This window comes from Micropterus dolomieu, linkage group LG11 (assembly GCF_021292245.1).
Source record: "Micropterus dolomieu isolate WLL.071019.BEF.003 ecotype Adirondacks linkage group LG11, ASM2129224v1, whole genome shotgun sequence".
NCBI classification, from domain to species: Eukaryota; Metazoa; Chordata; class Actinopteri; order Centrarchiformes; family Centrarchidae; genus Micropterus; species Micropterus dolomieu.
Window position 1 is genome coordinate 4,050,249 of NC_060160.1, and position 18,441 is coordinate 4,068,689.

At 40.0% G+C, this 18,441-nt stretch overlaps 1 protein-coding gene across 7 annotated transcripts in view; it reads right to left on the reverse strand.

Moving 5' to 3' along the window:
- Positions 1 to 18,441, reverse strand: part of LOC123979583 (kinesin light chain 1) — a 55,534-nt gene that overhangs the window by 26,959 nt on the left and 10,134 nt on the right. For 6 of the 7 annotated variants that reach the window (XM_046063565.1, XM_046063568.1, XM_046063564.1 and 3 more), the window contains exons 4-9: positions 17,571 to 17,649; positions 9,617 to 9,845; positions 8,362 to 8,449; positions 4,963 to 5,064; positions 1,078 to 1,251; positions 308 to 407 (exon numbers count right to left, since the gene is read on the reverse strand). In XM_046063565.1, coding sequence (XP_045919521.1) covers positions 308 to 407; positions 1,078 to 1,251; positions 4,963 to 5,064; positions 8,362 to 8,449; positions 9,617 to 9,845; positions 17,571 to 17,649 — 772 coding nt within the window. Of the gene's footprint in view, positions 1 to 307; positions 408 to 1,077; positions 1,252 to 4,962; positions 5,065 to 6,776; positions 6,830 to 8,361; positions 8,450 to 9,616; positions 9,846 to 17,570; positions 17,650 to 18,441 lie in introns of those variants that run through there. The other variant, XM_046063570.1, reaches the window with a different exon arrangement.

Here is an 18,441-nt window from a genome sequence, read left to right on the forward strand (position 1 = left end):
CATGAAAGGGAAAAAGTGATTCAGTGCTGACGAACAATCACGCAGATAAACAGCAGGAGAGGACAGCTTTTAAGAAGTCACACTGGTTCTGCTGAAAGGTCGTTTTTGTTTACAGCTACCAAAATGATAACAGCAGCCTGAAATTATTAACCTTTACATTAGAAGAAGAGAACAGCAGGGGTTGTCAAAGAAGTACAAATGCGTTTGACTTATTTTAAGTCGCTCTGGAGCAAGAAGATACTGGCTTAAATATATCCTAAATGTAAATGTGTGTGTGTGTGGGTACTTTTCCAGTCACGTGTCGTACCATCAACAGAGCCGAACTCCCTCTCATGAGCGCGGGTGAGGATTTCTTTATACAGAGTTTCAGCCTGCTTGAACTTGCCCTGCTTCAGGTAACAGGATGCCTGAAGAGCACAGAGAACCAAACAATAAGAGTCAGCATGACACTGCAAGAGATGAAGTGGTCGTCCTATGTATCACATTTTTTGCAAGTATTGGACTTTTCTTCTCCACAAATACATAAAGTAATAACTGCAATACACAAGATGATTTAAGAAACCATCACTGCACAACTGATCATTGTGTAGTGAACCTGTTCACTCTGATGGAACTGCGATAAGAGGATTTGCTCACAGGGATGAAGTAAATCAGCCCCATTTTTTGAAGCTGAGCCCAGATTTGGTGAACTCTGTCTTACTGACTTTTGGAGGGAACCAGAGCCAAAGTCCAAAACTAAGGGAGCTATCGTAGCTAATTAGCTGCGCTGCACCCTAAACTTTAATCTAATCCTGCCCTGCTGGAGTAAAAAATTTGATTGAAGTCAATGGGATGAAGTGTGTTACTGGCTAAATTACAGTATGATTGGACAAAAGCGCAGGGTAAACACAAAGGGAGAGGAGAGCTGTGTGCTGCAGCTCAGTGTTTTTAGTTTAAAGTTTAGCATGAACTATAGCACTTCTATTCCGGATTCCATTTAAACTGATTTATTTTGTTGTTCTGAATATATTAAATACCCTAAAGTGCCTTTGCTCCATCAGTGAACTACAGCTCCCACCCTGCCGCTACGCTTCTCACCAGGTTGTTCTTGGTTTTGGCTACATTGGGGTCGTCGGGGCCAAGTTTGGTCTGGTAGATCTCCAGCGCTCTCATGTAGTAGTACTCCACCTCGTCGTACTTGCCCTGGTTCTGACACAGCAGGGCCAGGTTGTTCAGCTGCTTGGCCACATCTGGGTGGTCCTTCCCCAGCACCTGGGATGGAAGCAAGTGGAGAGGGGGTTTTAAAACAACAGCCATCACATCAAACAAAACAAGGTTTAGGCGACAACCTAACAAGCCATTTGGTCAACAGCTCATGTCCAGGGTGAAAAACTACCAGCAGCCTGTGACCAGGTGCTGCTGAATCTCTGTAGCTGTGGAGAGTAGTAATTTTGCAGTTTCTCTCTATTCTAAACACAGGAATTAGTATTTGTGATTACATGTTGAGTGTAACTTTGGAATTTACTAGTAACTGGTTAGTAATTATTTTACTTAATTCTCTGAATCTCTCTCAGTGTCAACCTTTTTCCTGAAAAACAAAGCTGTCAACCAAAATGTTGTCCATTTGAAATCTGTACAAACAAACACGTTTGTTCTGGGAACCAAGGAATATTTGTTACATCTCTTGCCAGGTCGTGTTGACCCTTGCACTGCTTTCTACTGTTTGTTTATGATGTTACTGATTTAGCTTCTAACATTACACATTACACAAAGATTCCTCTCAATAGCCGCGTACACTTAACCTGCATAGCAAATGCTATTTTTGTCCCATAAATTTGGGCTCCCATTTCAGGAGTTAAATCTGTAACTGGTGTAATAAAAGCTGTTTTCTGAACTACACAGATGTCTCCTGAATGATTTTGACCCGTGTCGGATTGGTGGACTATTGACCTGCTTGATTAAATAAAAGCTGGAGTACAGCAGATAAACACATCAGTGCAGCAGCATTTATCGCAGAAAACGATATCCTTGTGTCTGCATGGAGCCAAAATGTAGAAAGCAAGACCCCGAAAAATTAAATCTTTAAAAGTGAATGTGTTTGCATTAATGTGGATATGAGAGCGGAGTAAGCTTTTCCTGTGTGCTGAGGAAGCTTAAAGCCATTTGAGTCCAAGCGTGAAACAGATGCAGAAGGATCTTTAGAGACTAGGTGGCTAGAGCTAGAAAACTGTAGAGAAGGTTTTAACAGAGTCTGACTGACCAGCAAAGAGAGGGAGATCAGAGAGGGAGAAGAAATAACAGATTTAAAGAGGATATGTAAAAGAGAAAAGGAGAAATAAGAGACAGTTAGCACTCACTAGAACACTAGAGAAAAAGGGACATCAAGAGTGGAAAGAGAGAAAAACGTAGAAACAAAATCACTTGGTGAAAAATTAAAGAGAATCAGAGATGAAAGGTAAACCAAGAAACTTGTTGTTTGTCCTTTGGGGAATGTTTGGCTTCAGATTGTTGTTGTTGTTGTGTAGGAGGTATGAGATCTCCCTCCCTGTTGGAGACTGACAGCTTCTCGGTGTCTGTGATCCACAGGATGCTGCAGAGCAATCTGAGCGGTGCCACCTACAGTATTCATCCAGTCCTGGCCTCCCACGCCTCTTCCTCTGCAGCATTAACACATCTGACAGCTTTCCTGTAAACATCGTTAGCTGGGAAAGGATTGCCATAGACCACGCGCGCCGGTAAGGTGTGGGTCGCTGAGGAATTGATCGTGTTTATTGATGGATGGCATGCCTCGAAATACCAAAAGTGCTGCAGTCTGTGGTGGTTTCTGGGAAGCTCTTAGAAACTCAAGCTTTATCTTAAATTAAGTAGAAGAGCCACTACTTACAGGGAATTGACTGAATCCATGTCTTACCAAAATATTTATTGAATATGGGAATTTCTGGGAAATTCAGGAATTAGTTTCTATGCGTATCCCTGTGAGACAGAAGTACACATTTAAACAAAGACGTCAGTGCAAAGAGACAGCCAGCAGTAGGAAGGGATTCAGATGCTTGCATAAGAACATTTGAGTGGAAAAGAAAAATTCAGCTGTTGTTTTAGTAAGTCAGAGTCACTTCTCCCTTAAGCGCAGACTTATTAATCTTACTAAGGTTAGATGTTTAAACTCCTGCTAATTAATCAGAGATTTGGGGAAACACAGATAGCAGTGCAGAAGTATGTGCCTATTCTTCAAAGATTTTGAGACACTGCAGTGGAATTGTGGGTTTTAATTTTTATTTTTTCATTTAAATTATAAGGTTGGACTCGGCAACATTCTTTTCCTAATGTCAACAAATCTAAACCAACAAACATTAGTCCATACTTTCAAATCTTGTATTGATTGCACTATTTGTTAACTCTAATTTCTTTCCCTAGGTATTTATCCCATTGATGTCGTATGTGCTAATAGCTCTTAATAGTATTTACTGCTATTACAAGTATCTGTTGTTACTTGTGGATCTCTTTACTGCTTGTATGTTGTTCCTCAAATGTAAGTTGCTTGGGATATAAGCATCTGCCAAATGAGTAAATTTAATGGATATGTACTTTCCAACTTCCCCAAAGATGTAGCAGGTTGATAAATTCATTCAGGCTCAGTAATTTGGTCAGGTAGATTTAGCAATCAGGAAGGAAATAGTACATTTGTTGGGGACTAACTTCAGCAGTGGATTAATCCACATTTTGTGCTCTAGCGAGTATGTGGGGCAGCAGGACGGTGTATGTGGCATTGAGCAGAAATAATTTGGACTTTAGTTCCTAAAATGAAGCACATAATCATTGTGTATAAAGAGAAAATACAGTTCTTTTTATTCAGCATCAAAATATTTTTTCTCAAATACAGTAAACTAACTTTTGAGTCAAAAGCTTCTATTCCAGTTTATGATTTCATCCCTCCATTGGCTCTGATGCCTACCAAACTCACTAAGAAGCTGAGCTCCCTTGAGCTTCTAAAAAGAAGAAGGACTGAAGCTAGTGTGAAGAAACAACTCTGCAGCGCCCCGCCTGTGCAGGAAAACTCAAATCTTTCAGCTTAAGCAAGAGCATTATCATCTGAGTTTCAGTAGCATAGGAAAAAAATGAAATCTCTCAGCTTAACCAAAGCCGACGTCTCATTCTCAGAGGAGCTAGAAGGAGAGCGAAGGAGAGTTTGTTCAAAGGCAAGAGCTGAGGACAGACAGAACGGGGAATAAAAAGTGTCTTCCGCACTTTCAGGATTGCTGAGCAGCACCTTTGTAAGCACCAAAACTAGAGGACAGACGAAATAATGACGATCTCCCTCAGTAAACAGGCTGTTCCATGATACTCATCTCTTTGAACAATGCAAAGCACAGCAAGAACTAAGCCACGGAGGGTTTTTTGTGCCATTTTTTAAAATCTACCATAATGGTCTTTGAATTAGATCAACTGATCAAATCCAGCTAAACAAGATATATATCCCCTCCCCCAAACAGTTATTGTCCAATCTTAGATTAGCAACAGTAATTAGGCACGTCCAATCTGTCAAGCTTTAGATTTCTCCACGGTGTGTAGACTTGGTATCTAAAGAGTTCAGAGGTCGGTGTCTGTATCTTACACTTTTTCTTATCGGTTTTTGGTTGTGTAAATTCAAAGGAATGGATTAAACGGTGTTAGAAATGTACCTGTACAGAAATGGATCATCCACATAAACCCTTATGTACATACATATCTGTCACCATTATCGCTGTAAACTGTATGAGATGTGCTAAAAATTAAAAGCTCGACAGTGTGTAGCAACAGTAAATGTTTGTCCTTCATTCTGCTGCCTTTAAAACCAGTGATTCATGGGAACTATCCTGACTGAAATATTCAGTGTTTACGTGTTTGATGTGTTTGACTGAAGTAGGACACAGAGTTTGTCTGAAAGGGAAAGTAAACTCTTGTTCAAAAGTGAATGTTTTAAGTGTTTGATGACCTTTGACTCACCTTTTCTCTGATCTCAAGCGCTCTCTTGCACAGAGGCTCTGCTTCCTTGTACTTCCCTCTCTTCCCATACAGGACAGCCAGGTTATTGAGGGTGGCGGCGACCTGACAGGGACACAAACACATTTGTTATTTAATAAATTTCCTTCAAACCCGATGATGAGCCTCAATCATCTTCACCCATGTGCGCAGTGAGCGTGTGCAACCGCAAGATTCCACCACAGCAGCATAGTGCATTTGATCTGTTGACAGAGTAATTAACAAGGAGGAAGAAGTCTTGTGGAAACAGGAAGTGATTATGGTGGGCTGTAATTTGATCTCAATCAGTTGTATGATGAATCTCAAACACATGCACTCAGGAGGAGGGAGGTTACAGAGGCGCCTGGAGGTCATCTCTGATTCAGACAGGCTCCGTTGGTGATGTGGAGGGGTGAGGCAACTGCAGGAGGGGGAGCTCATTCAGAAAGACAGAGGGAAGGGGGTGTAAGAGGAAGAGGAGCGAGAAAAAATGTTCCAACTTTTCCCCCAGGACTTTATTCCTTACTTAGATTTTTTTTGTTCAGTGTGTGATTTATGCGGATCCTCACTTTTCCTTCGCACTGTATAATAAAAAAACCTTTTTCATTCTTCACAGCATAAACCAGAAATGATACAGAGTCAATGCTTGATCTTTAGCTTAAGGTTTTCTGGTAACAAAAGACTTAGGACCTACTTCATTGTTCTCAAGCAGTGGTTTGTGGTCCCCTAGTTGTCCATGACAACACAGCACAGTGTCCAGGAAAGGTTTTTGCTACAATCTTTTCTGTATTAAAATATTTTCTGTAGCACCTCAGCAGCAGAAGCCTCAGTTCTGTAGAAGAGTCACACTGTACCTGTTCATCTAGCAAAGTACTGCTGTGAAGGTTAACAGCCCAATATACAATCAATATATTTGAAAAGGACACTTTTGGTCACTGTTATGCACTATTCAAAAGCAAAACACCACTTGGGTCCAGATCAGGCAGGTCATTCTTCCCAGTCACCCACCTCCAGGTTTCCCTGTCATCCCCCTACAGATCCATGCAGTCCCCAGACGGACCTCACTTCAAGACTCAAGAGCGGGAAACATCAAAGTGTTGTCTGATGTGTAGGCAGAAAACCAGAATCGGAGGCAGGGGGCTCTTAACCATTTCCATATGTGCCTGGTCCCTCTTAACCCTAGAAAGACTACAGCCTGACCAGGATTTAGCCAGGACCACTCCACCTTTCACAGTAGCTTCAGCTTGCACATTCTCACAGCAACGCACAATCCCAGTTTTTACAGCCAGGAGTCACTATGCCAAGGCCCAAACTTCAGCTGCCGCCCAACTAGCAAGGCTCCAGACCACCTCATCAGCACTAATGTATGCTAGGTTGATTCTCCTGCCAGTGCGCTTGACCAAGGCACTGCCATAGAAGTGGAGTTACTCTCCAGGCGCTGCACAGTGGTTGCAATAACCTGCGATGTAGACCAGCAAGTTCAAACCTGATTCAAGAATTCAGGATATTATTTCTTAATGAATAGTCTCTCATTTATCTGGAACAAGTTCAAATTTAGAACCTGTTCTCAATACCAAACATGCAAAATGGGGAGAAAAGAAAGGAAAGTGATGGGATTGAGAAGATCAAAATAGAAGAAAGAATTGGATTTAAAATAAAACAAATACAGTGAGAGGGAAAAAGACAGTGTTACTGCTGCCAAAACTATGATTTTCTAATGACAATGACACTTTAGAAAATCACTTCCTTGTGGAAAAGAAGGACCTGGTGGCAGGACGAGAGGAGTGAGGAGAGCTAACCTCAGTTTCACAAAGTGAAGAGTGATGGAGGTCCGGACAGTGGAGACAGAGGCCTGCTGGGGTTAACACAGTTAGTCGATCTGCTGTATGTTTACAGTCACACGGACAAACAGAGGTTACCAGGTCTGAGAACAGGCCTGCGTCAATTATTTATGAAACAGACTGTTCACTGCGATCGTCCTGGACTGCAGTCCCAGTCTTCAACAAATACATCAGGGATGTTTGGGAGAAATCTAGTTGTTTTAGGGAGAGGTGTAATTTAACACTCAACACAGCCAGTATTTCCCAAGAGGCTTTAGGGTGTCGTGTTCTACCGTCTTCTGCTAGAAAAGCATTAAAACTTTATAACGGCAGTTCAGACGTTGTTGTTTTGTTCTGCATGTTAAACTATACTCTTAAATGAATGATTCTTCTTTCTGCATCTAAGGAATACATGAAAGATAAATACCTAGCCCAACCCTATAATCTGACTGTCAAGCAGGTACGGTTCTTGTTATATAGAAGAGGATGTTTTTCAGTCTTTATAATTAAAAGATTACACTTTTATAAAACACTCATTTTCCTTGGAGTAAATTGCATCTGGGAGCACCACTTAACAACTCTGAAACTCACTGCCCACTTTTTCTGCTCTATAATGAAGACAAATGCCTCAAAACGGCAATTCATTGGCTGCACTGTTATTATGCCTTTCTGTGTTATTATGTGTTACCTGAAGGGAAAATATTTTTAAATTACATTTATTGATTACTGAGGGGGAACTGGGACACTGCTGTAGCCAAAAATAGGTGTAGAGCAAAGAGTAAAGGGTAATATAAAATGACAGTGGATGGCTCAGTCTGCCAAGGGCAGAGTCTAACAAGGTAGACTCTAATTTATTGTCCATTAACTGTACGAACTCAAGTTAAGGTTTATTACACTACAGCCCGGAATCTATCGTTAGTGCTCTTAATATTATTCTTAAGGCTTATTGGCTTACTTGCCGAGAGGGAGATGAGAAGATCAATATTACTTATGTCTACACGGTAAATATGAAGCTACTGCCAGAAGCCAGTTAGCTTAGCTTAGCATAAAAACCCCCAACATAAAACCATAACATGTCATTGTCGGTTTTCGTTTGGATTAAATACACGAGGTATAACATGTTAATTAGTGATCTTTGTAGTGCCGGTAGGAGGATTTGTAACCTCTGGACAGAGCAAGGCTAGCGGTTTCTAGTCTTTATGCTAAACTTATCAAACTGCCTGATTGCTGTGGCTTCATATTTTCAGTACAGACTTCTAACTCTCAGCAAAAAAGACTTCTTATCTCTTTAATGTTTTACAGATGGATCAAGTTGCTAAAATATGACTTGTGTTTTAGTTTTAAATATATTTTTGAGCAGACTACAAGGACAATGTACCCTTGGGAAACAATTAACCCTGAGATCCAGGATAACACATTCCTCTGACTCAAAAAACTGACTCTAAAACTGTGGTTTAAGCAATGTCATGAAAAAAAATATTGTCCAACAGTCCAGTGCTAGAAAAACAAAAAAACAGGGCACAACTGAATAACTTTGATGTAATGTTAAGAGAGATGTACTCACAGCTGGGTGGTCCCTGCCCAGAGTCTTCTCCCTGATGGCCAGAGCGTCATTCAGCAGGTTGGCCGCCTCCTTATATTTGTTCTGATCCCTGACAGAAAGAAGCAAACAGAATTAAGAAATACACAGACACAGATGGACAGAATAACAGACGAGCACACAATGAAAATAAACTAAAACTATGCTAACAATTTACACTTTTCCACATTTCCAACAGCCCTTTATTTTCTGGTGACATGATCCAAATAGCTTTGCAGAAGTTCCCACAGTCGATGCTAACAAGTCGACCCAGTCTCTCAATTATTCAGGGTAACCACACCCAAAACCTGCACTGACCATTCAATGGATAAGATTTGTGGAAGTAAAAAACATGGGAGCATCCCCTGTAAAAATACTTGTCCAGCTCATTTGTGTCATTCTTTTGTTCTTTTCTTCCTGGGCTTGGAAATTTAATGCTTCCCCAGTTCTATTACTGTACTGTAAATCTTTGGTCATGTCTGCTATGTTTGCTATGCTCCACTTCTGACGTAGAAAGGCATCCAACTATCATTTGGAGGTCCTATAAAAGGCCTGTCAGATAGTGATGTCAGGTTTGTTACTAAAGGCTTCAAGGAACATGCCACCGCGTTGTGAGGGTGACAAAAAGACAACATGCCAAACCCATGATCACATCTTTCTCTCTTCTCTGAGATCAAAAGGTGCAACAAGGTTAAAAAACATTCCTTCCATTGATAACTATCAAACATAGAGAAAATTGCAAGCACCGCCCCAGCATTCACTAATTCTCATCTATTCTTAAATCCTGAGAAGGATTGTAAAATAGAGTGGCCGGGGATCTCGAGGATTTACAAGCTAGTGAAGGCTTTTGTTTTCATAGTGCTGCCAGTGTGATGTAAGAAACAGAAAAGTTTCCACCCAATTTAACATTATTCCTAACTCTGACTGCAGTCTATGTATCCTTCATATCAAAGATCTATTAAATATGCCCGCGATTCTGACAAATACTTTGGCGCTGGATTATTTTGTATGGTGGATCTATTCCAAACAGATCTCCTTTCAAATAAAACGTTTGATAGTTTTGATGTCGTTTACAATTACATTATTATACTCTCACACAAAAAAAGATGGTGGTTAAAAAAACAGTCCGCCCTAATATGAAGTCTCTTATATCTCATATATAAGTGTCAACAGTAATATTAGTCCTTTTGGGGACCATTACCACAGTTCAGGGCCAAGATAAAAGATTTGACCCACCAACCTGTAAACAAGGGCTAGGATATTGAGCATGGTGGCCACATCTGGGTGGTCGTGTCCAGAGGTCTTCTCCAGGTCTTCCAGGGCCTGTTTGCAGAGGGGTACGGCCACCTCGTACCTGCCTTGGGAGGCGTACTGGATCACCAGGTTGTGGAGGGTCCTCAGACGGGCCGGGATCTCATAGCCACCCTGCTGGGCTGCCGCTGCCGCTGCACTGCCATGAGTCGGCTGGACTGGAGACACATGGAGGAAAGAGAAAGTAAAAGGTTAGACTAAATCATTTTGAGTTTCATTGCCCTGTATAGTTTCTATTTTTATTTAAATTCTTATTTTTATTATATAAACACACTTGTAATGATGGACTTATTTTTTTTTTTACTTTTCTCTTATTTGTGTCTTTGTGGTGGTGGAAAATGTCTTTGTTAAACGGCTTATCTTGTGCACCTCTGTACTTTGAGCATTTCATTATAATTGCATTTTGAAAATAATCCAGAAAGAAGTCTATATATATATATATATATATATATATATAGTCTACGGTACTGCAATGTACATATGGCCTACATCTAGCATTTTCAATATTGATTAATCTGATGATTATTTTTTCAAATAATAACTATATTTGTTCTATAAAATGTCAGAACATTTTAAAAACATTACTTTAAAGCAATTATGTTGTCAGACAAACAGTCTAAAGCCCAAAGACTTTCAATTTATTGTCATATAAAACAAAAGAAAAGATTCAGATCCCAAAACCTACAGGCAAGTAATGATTGGCATTATGTACTTAAAAATAAAAAGCTTTTTAATATGTTTTTGTCTTATTATTGTATTGTGTGTTTCATATTTCACCTGCTTTCACATTTCTGCTGCTATACTTTAAGGCCATTAGTTATTTGAGTTCCTACAAATGGGTCAAAGCAGAAACCTCAACTAACAAACGTTGGCTGGTGGTTAACAGATGCCCTACAAACAAGATTATTCACACATAAACAATGTCCTCATTCTGCTACGGTGAACAGTAAATGTGATTGCCTTTGTGTTACATTTCACTGGGTCAGGAGGACACGAAAGGAATGTCTGTCACGAAATGCGGTCCGTCAGTCTGTCTAAGTGTGTAAGTATGCATGAATGTACGTGTGAGCAAGAGGTCAGGAAACCACCTGATTGGGTTTCTTATAAAAAAAGGCAGGCAGCTCTATATTTACTCTGAAGGCGAGTCGGCGGGGTGTGGAGTGGGAACCGCCCACTGCAGTAATAACACCGACCACAGTGAAGTGTCCGAACAAAGTTGTACCAGTTGTTCAGGACCACTCGCATCACAGCAGTCTGTCTGTACCTATGCAAGCACCCGGCAACAACAACAACGCAGTGATAATTCAGTATTTATATTCCTCACCAGGGCCCGTATTTCAGAAACTTCCTAACCTGCAGATCCTATCCTAACTGCTTGGTAACCATGGTAACTTAAGATAGGAATAAGGATAAGTGTATTACAGAACCATCCTAACTTCACAAAATCCTAAATAAACTCTCCTAACTTTAGGATAACTGTTAAGCTGTCCTAACTTTTCAACCAGGTAGTGTTTAATAACTTGTTTCCACATGGGTGCTCTTTTCTTGCTTTTACAAAATCAACAAAATGTCAACAGGCGGACTTATTAATTGATTCTACCGATGTGTTTGATGACAAAACACTCGTTAGTAGAAAGTCTGTAGGGGATGTAACGCTAGATGTCTCAATATTATGTTGTAGCCCATCCTAATTGCAAGTCTTTGATGAGAGATTTTATGTATTTCTTGAATTTAACAAACCATCATGACGTTAGCCCGCAGCCTTTATTATATTATTATTTTTTACCTTCATTAACCTTCTCGAGAACAGTACAGGTTTCTGCTGGGGTCAGTGAGGGAGCACAGGAGGAGCCACTACCGGTTTTCCTCTGCTCCCTGGACACAACAGTTGCCTTTCTCTTTGTATCACTTCCTTTTTATCAGCATCAATGCTCCGCTGGATGGCAGATATGCGGCGGTGTGTCCGCTGTTTTATCCCACTCTCTCTCTTTAATCTCCCGAGTTAAGCGTTATGTGAATTTGGATTTCTCGACGGAGGTTGCAAACACCTCTAAGTCATCTGATTTGAAATTCAGTGATAGTTGTTGTTTCTGCTCCAATTTGTTTCATTAAAAAAACTACCGCAAAACAACGATCACAAGTTGTTTAGCTCGCGAGATGAGAAAAGTGGCATTGGTTGCTAGGTCACAGACATGAAAGTTGATAAGCGATGTTGGATTGAGTATTCAGGATTTCCTAACCTGAGATAAGATAGGATGAAGTTAGTTAGTTAGGACTTGCTTCTCTAATACCAAATTGGGAAAAATCCTATCTTAGACTCTTCCTATCTTAACTTAAGATAGGGACTTTCTGTAATACAGCCCCAGGTGCTAAACAGCAAATCAATTTGTTCTTATCCACACATACAAAGGATCCTAACCCTCTAACACTGCAGCTAAAAACTAATTTTGTATCAATTAATCAACCGACTATAAAATGTTATATGTAACAGTGAAAATAAATCTTCCGCTGCATGACAATTTAATGAGTAAAAAAAAAGAAGAATGGTTTATGTTCAATTTTGGTTTAATGGAAAAAAGGACGTTCTTTGCGTTTAGGTATGTGTTATGTTATTTATTTATTTTTTTTCTGGCTTTATTAGATACCGATAGTGGAGACATGACAGGAACAACAGAGAGAGATGAACAAAGAACAGAGGTCCCCAGAAGGAATCAAACCTGGGACGTTGTGTTTCACGATCAGCCTATTAACCCCCAACTCAGACAATTTTACACATCAAGGTCAGTTTACCAGTATTAGGAAATAATTATGAGGCCAAAAAGCCCCCTAATTGTATTATGGGAAGAGAAGTACGCCCTATTTTTGGATCTCTACTACAGACTACAAGTTAAGATTTCTCAGTCTCTGCTTATCACCAGTCTTATTAAGGCTCAACACTAAATCCCTGGATCCCTTTAATTAATATGTTCAACTGAAACAACAGCTAAAGTGTCTGATTCATTAAAAGTAACAGGACCTTAAAGGTGTGTCTCAATTCGGATACTTCTGTTTGTACACTTAGATGTAGCACACTATTCTTTATAATGGCGAACTGTAACAGCGCGGATCATTATCGCCAACAGTTGACTGTGATTGTCTCCCGCCAAAATATCTGCCTGCTTGTTGGATCACTTAACTTCAATTAAATTTTATTAAAAATGAACTGTATGTACTTTCACAACTGCTGTTCTGGAGATTGAAAATAGGTTATTGGTTCCTCCCCTTCCGCAACATAGCCAGCGGACTTGTAGTGCGCTGCATTTTTCCATACTTGTCAGTATGAACTCAAAATGGCAAATGTAACTACGTAAGGGTGTGAATTGAAAGCTCCCATACAGCAACTCACTGTGGATAACACAGGTGGCTAAACAACTGAAATGTAAACATTTGTGCAATTGTGCAATTGGGGACAATTTAAAGAAAGGCAGAGCTGTCATCACCATTTTCGTCAACCCTCCACTATTATCTTCTTCCTGCTGACAGCAATTTACCAAAACCCCAAAAGATTTTCAAGCAGTCTGAATAAGCATGAGGAGAAAAGACATCTAATCTACTACACACACACACACAGCTATGTTTCACACTGAGAGGATTAATGCCTGTGGAAGCTGCATTCGATGATGCGTTCCTTCTCCATGCACCGTGGCACATGGTGTAGGCGTGAGTAGGAGAGTGTGGGTGTGTAACAATGCCTGTTATATGCCTGTTATATGCCTGAGACATATTTATGTGTAAATGGGTGCAGGTGTATAATTATTGCATTACAAAAAGATTTTCTTTTTTAATTATGTTTATCCCAAACTAGGGTTGGGTCGGTTTTTGCCAGTCCGGTCGAGTGTACGTGCTTAAACCGGTTTGATCTTCAGCAAAGTGACTGAACCGACATGTCATTTTTTAACGTTCTAGCCACTTAAAAAAAGACAAGGAGCAGTCTTATACACTCTGGAGCAGCTGAGTCACATGAGACACCTAGACGTACCTAGACGGTCCTGTATTAGGCTCAATATCAAACTGGTTGTATGTCAAAATGTTGTAATTTGCCTAACGCTATCTCAAACCTCACTTCCCATTACCAACTGTTTCAAAGTGCTGTAAACCATTTCCAATTTTCCCAATTTCATTCTTGAAAATACCTAATAACTAATATTTATAAAATGTATAATTACTTGTTAATTACACATTTTTTAATTAAACATGCCCATTTTTGCAAAGTTATCCTATCTTTTGGTAAAAAACCTTTAACTAATCACATTTCTGGTCATCTACGTTCTCTGTTTGCAGCTCCAGGACTTGATAATTAACTAGGAATAACTAGGAATTGATAAAAACGCTTTACGCTGACGTTACCATCTTAATAATTCAGAAGAGAAATCACATAAATTAATTTTCATTATGCAGCATTGACCTCTGAAGTGAGATTTATGCTGCAGAAAGTCAATCTTATGCTCCCCCTGTTCCCAGACCAATTGCTCTCTCACAGCTATATTCTATTAAAGTATGTCTCTCCTGTCTCCTAGTCATAATTCATACTCCACTGCCATGGTGCTCAACACAGCAAAGGCTTGCCCAACACTGTAAGGGAAAATATGTCTAATGAAGCCAGTTTTCCATCTAAAAACATGAAAAAAAATGTAGTCCTAATTTGACACTGTATCCCAAAAACAACCTGGTCTGCTTCCTCTGCTCTACAACCTGCAGTGCAGTCAAAACACAGAGAAGTCTGGATCAAGACCTATTTTACACCCACGAAACACTGTAAGAGAGGAATTTCAACTAACCCACAAAATACAGTGGAAAAGCTGAAACATATAGAGAACAAAAACAGTTTAAAACCTAATTTCGTCGGTGAGTGCACACCAGGGCGAGGAAGAGCATCAGATTTAAAATGTGCTGCAGGGCAAATATATAGATGACATTGTTTCATGATACTTCTGCCTCTTAAAAAAAGGGTACAGCTGGTGATATTCTAGATTTTCAAAGCCAATAATTATATAGTTTATCTCTCAGCACTTTTTAACTTCCCCTGCCTGACATTAGCTCTCAGCTTCAAGTCCACTGGTTCCTACTGAAGCCATCAATCTTTAAAAACAACATGAAAATGTCAAAATGTCATTAAACAGCTGGTCACTGTAGTTTTTCCCCCCCAAATAGGAGGAAATAGCTTGTTTAGCTAAATTGTTGGGGACTATTTTCAGCAGATGTCTTGTTCAGCATTCAGTTATTTCAGTTATATAAAAAGACATTAAGGAGTCAGTTGTTTATTTTTTCCCAGTTATTACATTTTGTTTTAATCCTGGATTTTACAAGCCGAAATTAGCAACACAGTTAATATCACATTTAACATGAATTATAGATACACCTTGCTAACGAAGCTAGCAAGATCCGATCTCTTGTCCAAATATGGTCACTTTTGGTGCCAAACCACCAAGATGGCGACGGCCAAAATGCCGAACTCGAGGCTTCAAAACGTTAGTCCACAAACCAATCATATCACAGTGGCTACGTCCACTTTTTTTATACTGTCTATGAGTTTGACACACAAGCACACACAGTGAACAGTTCTGTGAAACTGAGCGCTGCTAGTTTCGTGGCACAGTTTACCTTCCAGGACATCACATAGTCCATTAAACTATCATTTGCTGCCGATCTGCTGCTGCAACCCAGTGTCACATTTTGCCTCACCTAGGAGTGGCAGTGTCACATTTTGCCTCACCTAGGAGTGGCAGTGTCACATTTTCTCAGTCCATATGTTAGTTAGCAATAATAAATATGAAACATCCAGTTAGACTTTCTAAATAAAGCCTGGTGAGAAACATTTTAGGTGACGCTCACAGTTTGGTTAGGCTTAGGCACCAAAACCACTTGGTTAAAAACAATCAATGTTGACTATTGGTTTCACACAAAAACAAACTGCAGTCTCCATGTGACTGTGTTTGACCCATTACTTTGATCCTTAATAGCATTTAAAAGGAAATAAATTTGGGGATCCAGACTAATTGTTATATTCAGGTTTTAATTAATAAACCATTGACAAATATATATATTTTAGTTTTTTATTTGTGCATATAATAAAATAAAAGACAATATGCAATAACGTAAAATGTTTTGAATTTTTTGTCTACATGGGGTGGCTGTAGCTCAGGAGATAGAGCAGGTTGCCCGTTAATCGGAAGGTCAGCAGTTCAATCCCCAGCTCCTCCAGGCTGGATGTTGAAGTGTCCTTGGGCAAGATACTGAACCCTGAATTGCCTCTGGTGGCTGTTCCACCAGTGAATGAATGTGAGTGAATGGTGAATGCAGATGTAGTGTAAAAAGCGCTTTGAGTGGTCGAAAACACTAGAAAAGCGCTATACAAATATAGCATATTTCAGTCCCAGTGAGTCAAAAGGTTAATTTCAGACACAGGATAAAGGTGCAAAGACTGAATTAAGTTTAAACACTTATTACTTTCATTAAATGTGTGCACTGCTGCAAGATAAATTTCCATTTGACTGACCTCCCGTCGGTAGGTTAATTTAAACAGTTTAACAAAGAGGGCTGGAGCGCACGGAGCTGCAGTCTGGCTCAGACAGTGATCTGCGAAGTGTGAACCAGTCTGCTGCCCATTTTGTCAGCAGTTTAAACTGGCTGATAAACTGGTGCCAAGAGCCAAATGGAAATCACCTTGGTGCAAAATAGGGTTTCAAAAACAGAATGCCAAGTTTGGGAACCAACTGTTTGCCGTTTTTTTTTTTTCTCTTTCTTTTGTGGACACCAGAAGCATTTCTAAACAGCCAAATTAGTGTTGTAGTTCAAATTAACTGTGCTTATAGTCCCTGTCAAATGAGGTGTTTGTAACTGGTTTCACAAAGACAAAACAGGTTCAAGCCATTAGAATTATGTGCGTTCACATTTTTTCCATGGTATTATGGCACCAAATGTTTTGATTTTAAGCATTTAATTCATATTTCAAAGACTGAAAAGATCAATTCATAATAACTACTACTGTGTTCTTGCCAAACATTATTTCACTTGGCCACTGCCACACAAAAAGGACACATTGTAGAAATCCTGGAACTATATAACACCAATCTGGTTGGGAGGTTTTCTCCCCAGTTGGCCTCCCTCCAGGCTAAACTAGGTCCTGACTAATGGGCCTTTACAGCCAACACAGCTTTACTGTCTGGGCTACTGAGCTACTGAAAGACAACCCCATCAAACACTGAGGGAAGGGGTGGACATGAAGAGTGGGAGCAAAGAAAAAATGGTGTGTGCATGTGTGAGAGAGTGGCAGAGCAAGGCAGGGGAAGTGTAAGTAGAGAGAGATGAAGAAACAAAGATTTATAAGGCTTAGGAAAAGTGCAGAAAAGCGATGCATGGCAGGAGAAAATCTACCACCATATATTATTTGATATATTCCGACTCTGGGGACATCCACTGACTAGATTTAGGTTTATTGGTGTTGTTGGTGCAAAAGATTTAAGTTTTGTTCCAAGAGGACGAATCAATTTTACAGCAGGGACATTTTAAAAATGACTGCCACCGTCAAGAAAAAAAATAATATCTAATTTCGAACACAAACCTGCACATCATAAGTCACAGCCTTCAACTGCTAAGTGTTAATGTTGTGGAACTTCAACTATTCTATAACACACTTCAGGTAACCATCTTTCAGAATATGCAATACTGCTATTGCTTTAAACATTTAGGACTTAATCTGGGTCACAGACCTGCTTCACTTCTGTGGCCACGTGACAAGTGCAGCCCTACAATCACATCTATGTTCAGGAACTACATTAAACATATTTGGGTCCAGGACTGAAAATGCCTGCGTAGAGGGAAGAGGAGGAATGTGGAACACTTACTGCCTGGGGCTTGGTCGTCCTGGTCATCCGGGAAGAGATCGTCCAGAGTCTCTTTACTGGAGTCAGAGTCCTTCTCCTCCTGAGAGGGGAGTGAGGGAGTGGAGGAGACGGGAGAGAAGGCGGACAGAAATAGAAGACAATGAATGAACTGACCCAATCTTCTTTAAATTCGTAGAAGAGCATTACAGACTACTTATTTATCTACTGACATAGTTGTTCTGTAGGCCGGGACGCGTCAAGCACATTTCAAAGAGTTAAAATACTCGAGATTGTTTATATTGATAACTTTAAAATTGACTCCGAGTTCAAGGAAGTGAATTAAAAGACAAAATGGAAGGAATCAGTGGGGAGAGAAGGTACACCGAGAAATAAAACTTAAGGAATGAAAACTACATCAAGAAACAATGCTAACTATTCTGGAGAGAAGTAAGGCTTAATTTGCCCTTTCTAGTTTGAATGTGATGCATTCTTGTCATGAATCTTCACCGATTAGTCACCATATATTATATAGTCGACGTCGTGTGAACGGCCTGGAGTCCCTTCATCTGTCCTCTGGCCTGGGCATGCATCGATCAGACTTTTTCCCCTCTAATACCATGACTCAGGGTACACAGATACAGATTACTGATACAATTCAAGTACTTTCTATTCCCCCCAATTTAAAAATCTGTAGGTATCCCTAAATTAACTTTGACATGAGGTCAAGTATTGCGGTGGTAAAAACGTCCATGGCCTCTCTAACTAACTTAATGTAATGAATAGAAAAAAACACTTTCTGGCTGATACCCGATCTGCTTCATAAGGTCAGTATCCCTGCCAATACAGATCCATAGTGTCAGATCGGTGTATCCCTACCCTGTCACCGGAGTTT